The 13,045-nt window shown below is 47.6% G+C and overlaps 1 protein-coding gene and 2 long non-coding RNA genes across 6 annotated transcripts in view; 1 reads left to right on the forward strand and 2 right to left on the reverse strand.

Moving 5' to 3' along the window:
- Nucleotides 1-7,646, reverse strand: part of adam9a (ADAM metallopeptidase domain 9a) — a 23,454-nt gene extending 15,808 nt beyond the window's left edge. For all 4 annotated transcript variants that reach the window (XM_014410152.3, XM_014410151.3, XM_014410150.3 and 1 more), the window contains exons 1-2: nucleotides 7,239-7,646; nucleotides 1,555-1,655 (exon numbers count right to left, since the gene is read on the reverse strand). In XM_014410152.3, the coding sequence (XP_014265638.3) occupies nucleotides 1,555-1,655; nucleotides 7,239-7,323 (186 nt within the window). In that variant the 5' untranslated portion in view covers nucleotides 7,324-7,646. The remainder of the gene's footprint in view (nucleotides 1-1,554; nucleotides 1,656-7,238) is intronic.
- A 970-nt stretch (nucleotides 7,647-8,616) lies between these two features.
- On the reverse strand, nucleotides 8,617-9,574 carry LOC143421547 (uncharacterized). The gene is made up of 2 exons (XR_013101229.1): nucleotides 9,488-9,574; nucleotides 8,617-8,897 (listed from the first exon to the last, which is right to left on the reverse strand). It is a non-coding gene; the product is annotated as an uncharacterized LOC143421547 (long non-coding RNA).
- Nucleotides 9,575-9,714: 140 nt separating this feature from the next.
- Nucleotides 9,715-11,496, forward strand: LOC143421546 (uncharacterized). Its single transcript, XR_013101228.1, has 2 exons — nucleotides 9,715-10,156; nucleotides 10,233-11,496. It is a non-coding gene; the product is annotated as an uncharacterized LOC143421546 (long non-coding RNA).
- The last annotated feature ends 1,549 nt before the right edge of the window (nucleotides 11,497-13,045 follow it).

Genomic DNA, 13,045 nt, shown 5'->3' on the forward strand with positions numbered 1-13,045 from the left:
TGTCTGTGTGTGACAGCAGAACTATAATTAGCGCACACAGACAGCTGGTGTGGACAGGAAGTCAGCGGTGGTCTCCATCGTCCAGCTGCCAGCAGCAGCTCATCCGTCCTCTAACACAGCAGGGGTCAGAGGTCGGGTAAATCTGTAAACATACCTTGGCATCGTCATGGAAACGGTTCAAGCTCAAACTCATTAAGCAGAGCTGCTGCTGGTTCTGGCTCGGTCAGCGTTCCCGTGGCGCCTCGCAGAGTCAGCTGACCTTGTTTTTGTAACGTTTGTGGAGCCAGGTATCTGATGACATCACCAGGTGTATGTACCTGTGCAGCCAGCGGGTATCCGTTCTCAGCTCCTCTGTGGGCCACGAACCCCGAGGAAGCCATCGGCGCCGAGAGCAGTGAGGTCATCACTGTGGCGCCCTGTTTTTGTCCGACGTGGCTCCACAGGTGAGCTCTTCCCCCGTCAGCTGTTTCCACAGGAAGTGGGCGATGCTGACGAGTTTCAAAGAAAGTTCACGTTCAACAGTTTCACACAGTAAAACGTGGAAAAACGTGGTGATGCGAGCACGCTCACATCACACGATCCTGGGAATGATCAGCTGTTTGTGACACAGCTGGAGGATAATCGGCGCCGAGCACAGCGACGCGTTAGCCACGAGTCTCTGCGAGCAGCGACACACCCACACACACACAGACACACACACACACAGACACACACACACACACACACACACACAGACACACACACACACACACACACACAGACACAGACACACACAGACACACACACACACACACACACACACACACAGACACACACACACACACACACACACAGACACAGACACACACAGACACACACACACACACACACACACAGACACAGACACACACAGACACACACACACACACAGACACAGACACAGACACACACAGACACACACACACACACACACACACACACACACACAGACACACACACACACACACACACACACACACACACACACACATCTGCAGACTGCAAACACACTCATGTCTCCACAACACTTTCACAGGGGTGTTATCTCTGCGCAGACTGCACATGCCAGCAGAGTGTGTCATCGTGTGTGTCTGTGTGTGTGTGTGTGTGTGTGCGTACGTGTGTGTGTGAGCATGTTGCAGCATGCAGGGAGGGACAGCAGCGCGGGCGCAGCGAGCGTGTTTAAACGAAGCCTGCAGGCGTGCTGCTTCATGGACGTTGTGTTCGTGGCGAGCCAAACACGGTTTAAAGCTAATGTTTAAAATCTGTGTGCACAGTCACATCAGTCAAACAACACGATCCATCAGTTTGGAGTCAGCAGCTCGCCTGACGCAGACTGGGGTCACAATAATCTGAGCTTCTTCGTGTGATGGACCAGCAAAGATGGAGTCTGCCCGCCTACGATTCCATGGCTGGTTCTGACCCGGAGCTAGCAGCGCTGCTTCCTGTGTGCTCTCATCATCGTCTTACGTGAACTTCTCTGTGTGATCTGGAAACAGGTAAGTGGAAATGAACTAGAAATAAAAACCTCCAGACCTGATTGGGCAGTCTTCCATTCACGTCCCTCCTCAGCCTGCCTCCGATTGGTCGAGGGACAGTCAGCTGATAGGAGGACAGGTGCTCGGTCTGGTGAGAGTCTGCAGGAGGAGACGGGAAACGAATCAGTTCAGCTTGCTCTGTAAACAAGTTCAAATCCTTTGCCACAGCCTCAGAACTGAACACATCATTTGGTGTGCACGTGTCGGGAACGCGAAGATTTTACTGCACAAAACATCGCATCAGCTGAGAGGAGGCCTGTCACCTGACTCAGGACTCGTTCATGAAGTGCTTTACAAACCCGAACATCACGGCTAACAGCTGGATTTTCCTGTTTGAGTGCCGCTGACCACACAGCCAACAGCCACTTCCTGTTAAGGACACGCACAGTGGACGGTCCATGTTTAACATGAACTCATCGCTGCAGCGCGACGGTGATCCTCACACCAGGGCAAAACGATTATTTTCCTAATCGATGATTCGACGATTCATTTTGATTCGATTCTCTCCCCATTATTTGTGTATCAACTTCACATTTACTAATTTATGTATCTCAATGAAAAACACAAATTTCTTCATCTGGACACCTTTTAATAAAAACATGCCCATACTGTAGAACTGCGTGTTCGGGTGGAGTGATTGAAGTCGACTGCGGCTGCCTCATTCATGTTGCCGCTACTCGCTGCCGCCATGTCCGTTTTGAAAGTGACGACGCATCGACACGTTTTTTGCGTATTTTACGTGTTGACGTAATTACGTCGACGCGCCGTCCCAGCCCTACCTCACACTGACGTTTAGTTTCTGTCCTCACTTTCCTCTGCGCTATCGATGATGTCACTAGTTAGCCAACATAAGCTAATGTGAGTCTGTTAGCCACAACCAACCAGGTGACATCACGTCCTGTGCTGACAGACGATGGCGCTAGAAATGTTTTTAAAGCTTCACAGTTACGTCTGTGTCGGTGTCACACGTGATCCACAGACACGATCCAGAACCTGGATTTTACGCACATGAAGCTCATCTTTATGTCTCTGGTCCTGCTCTACTTCCTGCGTGCGGTTGTGTTTTCCTGGTTTAAGCTCAGCCGGGTGTGTTTCCACACACTGCAGTCTGAGGAGCATCAGTGAATCCTCATTCCAGCCGTCCCTGCACACCATCGCACCACATTCTCTCTCCGGATTTCCTCCTCGATGGGAGGCGGGACTTTTGAACCCGCCACCCCGGCCTGTGAGGTCTGCTGCTGACATTCGGCCTCACCCGTCTTCTGTTTTCCTTCTTTGAGCTGATAAAGTAAAGCAAACATGCTCAGAGCATCATGACGGCCTGTTTGGAAATGAGCTCAGTGAAAGAAAATAAATCCAGCCGCAGAGCTTTAAGCTCCTTACGGCGCTGCTACAACAGCTCCACTGTTTCCTCTACAGCAGCTGAAAGCGTCCTCAGCAGCTCCTGTTGGTAACAAAGCAGCTGATCCACACACAGGTATCAGTGTCACACTGCAGCTCAAATCACACATTTCAAAGGAAGCTCTGAACTGTATTTTGTTCCTCGGGAGAAAAAAATCCCAAGTGGTGGCCTGTCAAACACACACACACACACACACACACACACAGTTCTTCATTTCTCGCCATCTGCTCACAACTGACAGCATGGTGTCCAACACGAGTGTGTGTGTGTGTGCATTAATCTGTAGCCACGGTAACACCTGCAGTCCGACGTTAACGACCTCGCCGTCCTGAAGCTGGGCAGGAAGCCTCCAAACAGGAAGCACTCTCACTGCTTCCTGCTGGCTTGTTTCTCGTCATGTCAAGAGCTGCTGCTCATCCCTGCCAAAGGGAGCCCAGAAGGAAAACCCTGGAAAAGCGACTCCAAAGATAATCTCAACCACAGATTTTAAAAAAGCTAAATCAGGTGGAACCATGAGGAACACGGGGACGAGCAAAAAGCTCTGAGAATAAAATACAGTAAAAACTAAATGAAGACTTGAGTAGAAACACGATAAACCCCAAGAAACAGATTTAAACACAGAAGGAGAAGCTGCGATCAGCCACGCAGGAGGAGGAGCCTCGCCACCCCGATCAGACTGTATTTAAAAGATGGCCGCACCCTCTCTGATGTACTGCCAAATGACTCGCCCTCTGCTGGGCGCTGAGAAAACTGCAGGTTCACATTATCAGACCCTGAAGCTGCTTTCATTGTGATTACGGTCTGTAGGTCCAAGAAAAACACCATGAGTCATGATTCAGGGAAACTGTGAGTGTGTGTGAGTGTGTGTGTGAGTGTGTAAGTGTGTGATTCATTCAGACTGGACGACTCAGTGGAAACTTCTCACAGAAAGGACTGGTTTCATTTTTTATCTGATTTTTCTTTCCCCTCTCCGTGAATCGCTACCTTATTGTGGTGGAGTTGTGTGTGTGTCCCAGGGAAATTGGTCCTGGGTGAGGGACCAGACAAAGAGCGCTTCAGAAGACCCTTATGAAGACAACATCGAGGGAACAGTTTACCCTGCCCGGGATAGGGTTACCGGGGCCCCGGCCTGGAGCCAGGCCCGGGGAGGGTGCCCGAGGGCGAGCGTCTGGTGTCCGGGCCCAAAGAGGAGACATGGAAGTGGAGACTCTGTTGTCTCCACCTGGGAGACTTCAATGCTCACGTGGTTAATGACAGCGAGACCTGGAGGGGCGTGATTGGGAGGAACGGCCTCCCTGATCTGAACCTGAGCGGTGTTCTGTTATTGGACTTCTGTGCCAACCACAGTTTGGCCATAACGAACACCTTGTTCGAACATAAGAGTGTCCATAAGTGCACGTGGCACCAGGACACAGGTCGATTTTGTAATCGTATCACCAGACCTGCAACCATATGTTCTGGACACTCGGGTAAAGAGAGGGGCTGAGCTGTCAACTGATCACCACCTGGTGGTGAGTTGGATCAGGTGGCGGGGGAGGACGCTGGATAGACCCGGTGCACCTAAACGCGTAGTGAGGGTGCGCTGGGAACGTCTAGCAGAGGCCCCAGGCTGCAAGATCTTCAACGCACACCTCCGGCAGAGCTTCAACAGCATTCCAAGGGAGACTGGTGAAGAGGGAGCTGAGTGTAAAAGCGAAGCTCTCAATTTACCGGTCGATCTACGTCCCTACCCCCACCTATGGCCACGAGCTGTGGGTAGTGACCGAAAGAACGAGATCGCGGATACAAGCGGCAGAAATGAGCTTCCTCCGAAGGGTGGCTGGCCTCTCCCTTAGAGATAGGGTGAGAAGTTCGGCCATCCGGGAGGGGCTCAGAGTAGAGCAGCTGCTGCTCCACATCGAAAGGAGCCAGCTGAGGTGGTTCGGGCATCTGACAAGGATGCCCCCTGGGCGCCTCCTGGGTGAGGTGTTCCAGGCATGTCCCACCGGGAGGAGGCCCCGGGGCAGACCCAGGACACGCTGGAGAGATTATATCTCTCGGCTGGCCTGGGAACGCCTTGGTATTCCCCTGTATAAGGTTACTGTTCTATGCAGGCGATACACAGCTGTACGTGTCACTTCCTGTGTGTAGCCTGTGTTCACAGTTTCTACTCCAAACTGACTCAGAGACACTGGTCCATGCTTTCAGTTAGAGTATTGTAACGTTCCGTTTGCAGGACGTGACCACAGACATGTGACCACGTGGCCCTGGGACTGAACGCCATTGGCTCCCAGTTTAAGACAGAATCACCGTTAGAATCCTGTTGGTTCGCCTCTCTGACCTCATCACGGCTCTCAGCTGCACACCGTTTCCTCTCTGTCAAGTTTTATTTGCAGCTTTCAGCGTAAAGAGGGTTTCTGCTCTCACACAAACCTCTGCACTGTGGCATGACCGCCTGACTTGCTCTAAAATCACATCGCAGAACAGGAAATCACAACTGATTAATATCAGATTCATGTGCGGAAACCTCAAACCGAGCAAAGAAGAGTTTCCCGTCTTCCTGTTTCCTAGATCTGTCAGCTCCCAGGGGTTTTCAATAAGTTAACGTGTGTGAACATTAACGATGGTCTAAGAAAGACTCACAAATACGGGAACAAATGGAAACGATCCGCCTGCAGATTGGTAGATATGACTATGATGAAGAAAAACGGCACTTTCAGGCTGAGGATGGAAACGCTGCACTGGTCTCAGCACGCTAGTTATTCAGCTCCGCTCAGCTGGAACCAGAACCAGGCGCTGAACAGGAAGGAACCGCGCGGTTTGGTCACCTGATAGCTCAGTGTGGCTGTTCTCACAACTGTTTCAATAAAGTTTCCAGAAAGAAAAGGCAGCTCTGACGGAAGCACGCCTGAAAACTGAAACCCACCGCTCAGTAAAGTAAGCACCACTTCCTCCTGGGAGATCCCAGCTTCCTTTCCCAGGCCGGAGCAGGAGTAAAATCTGCTCCGGCCTGAGTGCTCACGCTCCACTTTCCCCCTCAGACCTAAGTTCAGCTCAGAGAAGCTCTGAGAGGATCCATCAGCAGGTCCAGGTCACTAAGGCTACGTTCACACTGCAGGTGAAAGCGCATGAAATCCGACTTTTTCAACCCTCTGCGACTCATATCCGATCACGGTGTGACAGTGTGAACGGCACAAATCCGACCTGGGTCACTTCCGTATGTGGTCCTGAATCCGACACATATCTGATGTTTTAGAAAGCGACTGCTGTTTGACGGTCACGTCGCATTAAATCCGTCTTTTACGTTCCTGACACAAGACAGACGCCGATTATCAGCGCCGGAGAAGACATCGCGAACGCTTCCTGTCCGTCCAGTACAACTGCTGGGAAGACAGTGTTGGAGAAACGTGAACATTTCATTTGTTCTGTATAATCTGCAGATTCTGACAGAAGTTATTATGTAAATAACAAAATAACTTTATAACTTAAAGCAAAATTGGGAAACGTAAAGACTGTTTGTTCTGGGTCTAAACAGAGCGCGCTGTGTGTGACGTCTTCTTTTGCGCATGCGGCCGCTTTGAGCGTTTGCTGTCGCATTTTATTTGTAGTGTGAACGAGCAGACAAAACAATCGGATTTGAGCATTAAGACCTGCAGAGTGAACGTAGCCTATATGATCTGCTGCTGGTTTGGATCGCTCTGTGCAAAAGTCCTGAGCCTCAGCTTCACCACACCGCTCTCGGGTACTTGGACACCTGAGCAACAGTTACACTAACTGGCTTTAAACAGCTGGAGGACAGCTGATGAACAGCTGGAGGATTACAGAGGAGCGCTGCATCAGAGGAGAGGCTCGGGCCTCGGTCATCCTTATTTCCCGTCTAAGCCCCGCCCCCATTCTCTTTCGTCTGATTGGCTGACTTTAGGAAGCCGCAGAGGGGCCCGACCCAGTGCTTTACCTTACTTTTGCACACGCGCCCGTCACTTTGTGAAACTCTGGCCACATTTAACATGAAACCTTAGAGCTAACTAGATCAGATGGAACCTCAGCGTGCTGCGTAAACTCCTACCTGTGCACACCTGCGTGCTCACAGAGGGAGGCAGGAGCCAGAGTCGGTGTAACCGTCCTCTCACTCCGATGAAGATTAAACTTGGACACATTTATAGAAACATTTCAGATATTTGTTCGCAGTGACCGTCAGAGCAGCTGAGGGTGGACTACACCTCCCGTGATGCCCCGGGTCAGTGTCCCTCACAGGGCCCGATAAACCTCCCACTCAGCGTGCTCTTCCTCACCCCTCTCACCTCTGCAGTGGCCGTTTCCGATGAACAGCAGGAGGAAGAGGAGCCAGCTGATGCCCAGCAGCTCCACTATCCCTCCCATCTTCATCCTCCTCTTCTTCTCTCCTGAATTAAAGTGCCTCCTCTCCCTCCGTGTGTTACTGCAGTCTGCGCTCTCTCTGTCTCCCCCCGCGGAGCTTCATGTTCAGCACCCAGAGCAGCTTTTCTTCCTCGGCCGGGCCATGGCAGCCTGTTCCGGGTCTACACCGTCCGCGAGCTTCCCGCCCGGACCCCAAAATGTCCCAGAGGTCAAAGGTCAGCCCCGAGTGTGTGAGGATGTTTGCTCTGAGAAGTCCCGTCCGAGCTGAAGCGCGTCTGATATTTCTCTCCTTGGAAACTCGACTGAAGCTGAAGCAAGCTGGCGGAAACAGCCGCAGCTTCCTGTGCGGTTCTTCAAAATAATAGCATCAAGACCAATCATCTCAAGAGGAGCAAAACTAAAATCATAAAATTAAAATCAAGTCCGTCTTAATAATGTTCCAGTAAGGCAAGGCAAGGCAAGGCAAGTTTATTTGTATAGCACAATTCAACAACAAGGTGATTCAAAGTGCTTTACAGAGACATTAGAAACAAGAACAAATAAAAAGCATGATTTAAAATTGAATAAAACAAGCAAATAAACTAACTAATTAACAAACAAACAAACAAACAAAACAGTATATAAAATCAAAACAGATAAAATCAGTAGTTAAATGTAAGTTTTGAAATTTAAGCTTAAAGTGTGGATTTGGTGTTTTATTCAAATGCAGCTGAGAACAGGTGAGTCTTCAACCTGGATTTAAATAAACTGAGTGTTTCAGCTAATCTGAGGCTTTCTGGGAGTTTGTTCCAGATATAAGGAGCATAAAAGCTGAATGCAGCTTCTCCGTGTCTGGTTCTGACTCTGGGAACTGATAAAAGACTGGATCCAGATGACCTGAGGGATCTGGAAGGTTCATACTGGGTCAGGAGGTCACTGATGTATTTTGGTCCTAAACCATTCAGAGCTTTATAGACCAGCATCAGAACTTTAAAGTCTATCCTCTGACGGACAGGCAGCCAGTGTAAAGACCTCAGAGCTGGACTGATGTGGAGGAGGAGGAGTTCAGTTTACCTAAGATGTCCTCCAGGTCTTTGCTGTTAATAGGTTGAAACTGTTTCATGGTGTTTAAACAGTAAACACGAATATCAATGAATATAAAAAGATTTTGACAATTATTTTAAAACATTGATTTGATTACTGGATGTGGACCTCACACAAATTACCAGAAGTGGACAAAAGTCAGTTCCTGTAAGGTCAAAGGTCACATCAGTAGACTTGATAGATGTAGATGATAATGAATACAGTCAACAGGGCACAGTCTCTGTTTGCATTTTTATTTGATTTGATGATTCATTCCCGTAGGCAGAGGTATGACGTTTGATCCACATCAATGAAAATTACAACCTGTACCACACACTCTGAGCTGAGCGTGAACAGGAAGGACAGACTGCAGTAATAGGACGTTTGATGAAACACTATAGGATGATCCCTTTAAGGACCTTTTCAGCTTCCTGTGATCCTGCCAGGATCACCTGACAGGTGTTGAGTCTAAACTCTGAGCAGTGGAGCTGAAATCACTCCATTCACATCGATGTCATTACCTAAAAAACAAAAACGCATTGAAGATGGTCTCATTAGTACTATATAGTGTTTGGATGACTGTTTTCTGTCTGTTACTCTCATGTGAGCTCCAGGATCTGAAGTCTTTATTGGTGATTAAATAAAGTAATATTTTCATGTCAGGCTTTTGAACAAAATAAGCTAATCAGCTAATCAAGAAAAAATTATTTCTAAATAAACCCATAATTAATGCTGTTTTACTCACAGCAAATACAAATTCATGATCACAGGAGCTGCTTCACTCCACAGAGTACTTTGAATAAAGGTGACACTTCGCTATCTGACCTATGTAAGTAAATTAAAATAACGTTCAGCACAATACTTTTCTCTCTGCACAAGCCCAGGCTTTTATTTTGAAGTCAAAGCAGCTCACGCAGAGGTCAATGGACGCTTTCAGTTCACGTGACAAAACTAATATGCCGTCAAAGTGCGCACGCGCAGATTCTTACGGCGAGCAGTGACGTATTCAGTTTGTGTAAAAGCTTTAAACTTCAAAAGCAGACGTGCGTCACGTGACAGGAATAAAAACGTCATATTCTTATTAAACTAAAACTGCTTCTCTGAAACTCACCTGAGCCCAGGGCCCTGTTTCAGGAAGCCGGTTTAGTGGAAACTCTGAGTAAGTATACCCTGAGTTAACGAAAACTCTGGGTTTTCGGTTTCACAAAGCGAGTTCAGCTGCAGCCTGAGTGAGTCACTATGACGACACACGCCGTGAAGCTAACCTGCCCCCTAGCAGGTTTACTACAACTAACCCTGACTGTCTCCGCCCCTTTGTCGGAAACCTGACAGTAGGAAGTGTCAGTTATGGCGTGCTCCTTCCTTGAAGAGCCAGTAGATGTTGAAGCCCAAATTCTCCGCAGAGCTCTCCGCCGGGAAAGAGTGATTAGAGCGCGTTTGGACATTTTATCATTTCCTGATGATTTTCTGTGTGAACGTTACCGTTTCTCAGCACAATCTATAATTTATTTGGATAACATCCTCAGGCCATATATTACGCATGTGACACATCGCGGACATGCTCTCATTTCATTGCATATTATTTGTATTGCACTTCGGTTTTTTGCAAACGGGAGCTTTCTGTATAATATTGGTGACGCTGAGCACGTTTCCAAGGCTACCGTCTGTCGGGCAGTCAGGAATGTTACAGTTGCACTGAAACGTCTCCTGTACTCGTCTGTGGTGTTCCCCGGTCATAGACCCACAAGATTCATCAAAGAGGGATGCCACAAAATTGCAGGTATCAGGATGACCAAAACTTAATGTATGATGTGGTGATACTTGGACTACTACTTAAATTTTACATTTATTTTCAGGGTTCCCAGGCGTGATTGGCTGTACAGATGGCACTCACATTCCAATCATTGCTCCTTCAGTAAATGAAGGAGACTATGTGAACAGGAAGTCTTTCCACAGCATTAATGTACAGGTACATAGTTCCCTGTAGCATGTCAAACTAACAAATTATTTCATTATAGTAATGGATGCTAATTTGTGTTCTCTTCATTATTTTCCTGTAGTAAAGAAATAAACAACATTGCTGTTCTACTGTAAACTCATATAATCTGTGGAGTATTACTCACAACTGCATGTTGGTCTGGCTCAACAGGAGGCTGCACCAGATGCAGTACACCACCACCATCAACTGATAGAATATGAGGTTTATACAGGTCACTTATAACTTACAAGGGACCAAATGGCAATTAACAAACATACCAATCACCTTACACTTCATTGTCATTATGCTCTCAAAGACAACCAAGACTGAGGGAAGGCAAAATCAGTAGGAAAATAACTTCACTACAAAATAATCCATTATGGTAAAGAGTTTATCAAATGAATGAGTAGCACTGCAAAGGTGACTGTGAAGAAAGGATGTATGCACATCATGTATTATTTTGAATTTACCCCCTATGTAGTGTGGGGATGAACAAAAAGTATTTGACCAGCATAATATAATCTGCAGTATGATCATTGCTTTAACAAAGTAACAGATAGCTTTAAGAAGGCCTTAAGATGCTTATGCACACAGTTATTATGTTTAGTAGAGGTTCTTGATTAAAACAGTTATTTAGTAAAAGTCATATCCATAGTTTCAGTTCGATTATTACATATACGAGAGTGGTTTCTGTCTCTCTGTCTGGTGAGGGGTCAGGAGCTAGTCGCGAGGTGAAACAGGGTGCAATTGTGGTTAGCACACAGACGCAGACACACACACACTTTTAGTTAGATTCATTTATGGGGGAAAGTTTAATTGTGTTTTGCTGATGTTGCAAAGAGCAGTTTGTCGCAGAACTGCTGCTGAGGTGTCAAGATGACAAGCGAGCATCCGGCAGTGACAGGATGCACCTGCTATGAAGATGGAAGACGATGTTCTTTTAAACTGTGTTAAAAGGTCATTGTGGTTTTGATTTGACGCACGTATATATCCTGTCTGTGACGTATGAAGGGGCGTCAGTAATTCAAACCCTGATGCTATAAAAATCTGTGTATGCTCTGATTAAGAGGAGGACTACTGGCTGTCTGCGTACAGAGTGTCTTCCCACACGTGTGTTCATTAAAATCATTGTTTGACCAAAAGACCTTCTGGACCATGGTGGTTTGTACTCTCCTTCCTCAATTTTGAACCTTAACAGTAGGCACTTGTGTCTTGCGGGGTTATTGACTCAGAGGATGTCCCCGCAGAGATGCCTTCGGCCACAGGGCGCCCACTGTTTTGGCTGAGGGCCAACTGCTCAGGCTCTGTGAGTGGTGGTGGTGGAGGACCCCCACCTGTTTTTCGGGCCTCCGCTTTTTTTCTGTTGGCTATAACGGGCCACATTTGAGCATACAGAGTACGCAAATATGTACTTGTAATGTGCTCAGATAATTTCAACAAGTGCTTACAGAAAGGAAATTAATGTAGCCTCTAACTGCAATTGATTTACATCGGACAAACAGACCAAGCACTATGGCTCATAATACAATTACACCTTACCTGTTTGGACTATATTTTTATATTTCATTTTTACTTGCTGCCAGGAACGTTTGGGGCCTGTTGGGTTGCACCTGCGCTCACATCACATCACAAAATAAAATGTATAAAATAACAAATAAAATAACATATGATAAAATAACGTGTTAAATGGGTGGAAATCCCTCGATCAATGTTTAAATTAACACTCACGCATTGACTCTGTCGGCTATGTTTTGCCATGCATGCTTTTGCAGCTGTGGCTGTGTTACTTTTTTCCGTGGAATTTGCATGTTATCGGCATATGCTGCCATCAGAATTTCGGCCTCAAGCGCTGTGAAATACATTGACCGCGCCTTCTTTCCCTCCGTCTCCATGGTGACTCGCTTAATCTGTGCTCCGCTTATCAGGGCTTTATGTATCCTCGTCCGCGCGCTTCACTTGGGATTAAAGCAACTCCGCGTTGACTGAACTAATTGTTATCAGCCTTTCTGAAACCGAATATTCCGAGTTGGACAGTTCGGGGTTACTCAACCGTGAGTGTCGTTTTTCACTCTGAGTTTTCCAAACCGGCTTCCTGAAACAGGGCCCAGGTGTTGATCACAGACAAACAGCATAGTCACGTGATTTATCAGAACGCAGCTTCAGTCAGCCTGACGCTCAGTGGCGGTCCTAGCCTGTTTGGCGCCCTGGGCGAACACTCCCCCTGGCGTTACTTGCACTGCTGTAACTGCAGCCTCGTTGTCTCGTCTCTATATGCTGGACTGTCTGTAGCGGAGATGACAATAAAGTTTACTTTGACTTCAGCACCGCGCAGGCGCACCGAGGGCTCTCGAGCTCACTTTTCATGTATAGAATTTCGAAAAAACATCGCTGCTAAATCTGTATCATGATGTCTGGTGTTTTTGTGTTTGTTGCTTTGTTTTTATTTTGCGAGTTGGTTATTAGACGCCGCCCCGCCCTCTCCTCCCTGTGCCGCAAGCAGCAGGCGCACCTCCCAAACGGAGGGCGCCCTTACTCCCAGCAAATGGGCGATAGAAAACCGATCGGTGCCTACGACATTCCCAATATGCGCTGGCTGATGTCGGGGCAGAATGAGTACGAGCCCGTGTCAAAAACCGCTACTGCTGAGGCTTCAGGGAGCAAACTGACCAATGAGGCGCTGACTTTGAATAC

The sequence above is a fragment of the Maylandia zebra genome, linkage group LG12, assembly GCF_041146795.1.
Source record: "Maylandia zebra isolate NMK-2024a linkage group LG12, Mzebra_GT3a, whole genome shotgun sequence".
NCBI lineage: Eukaryota > Metazoa > Chordata > Actinopteri > Cichliformes > Cichlidae > Maylandia > Maylandia zebra.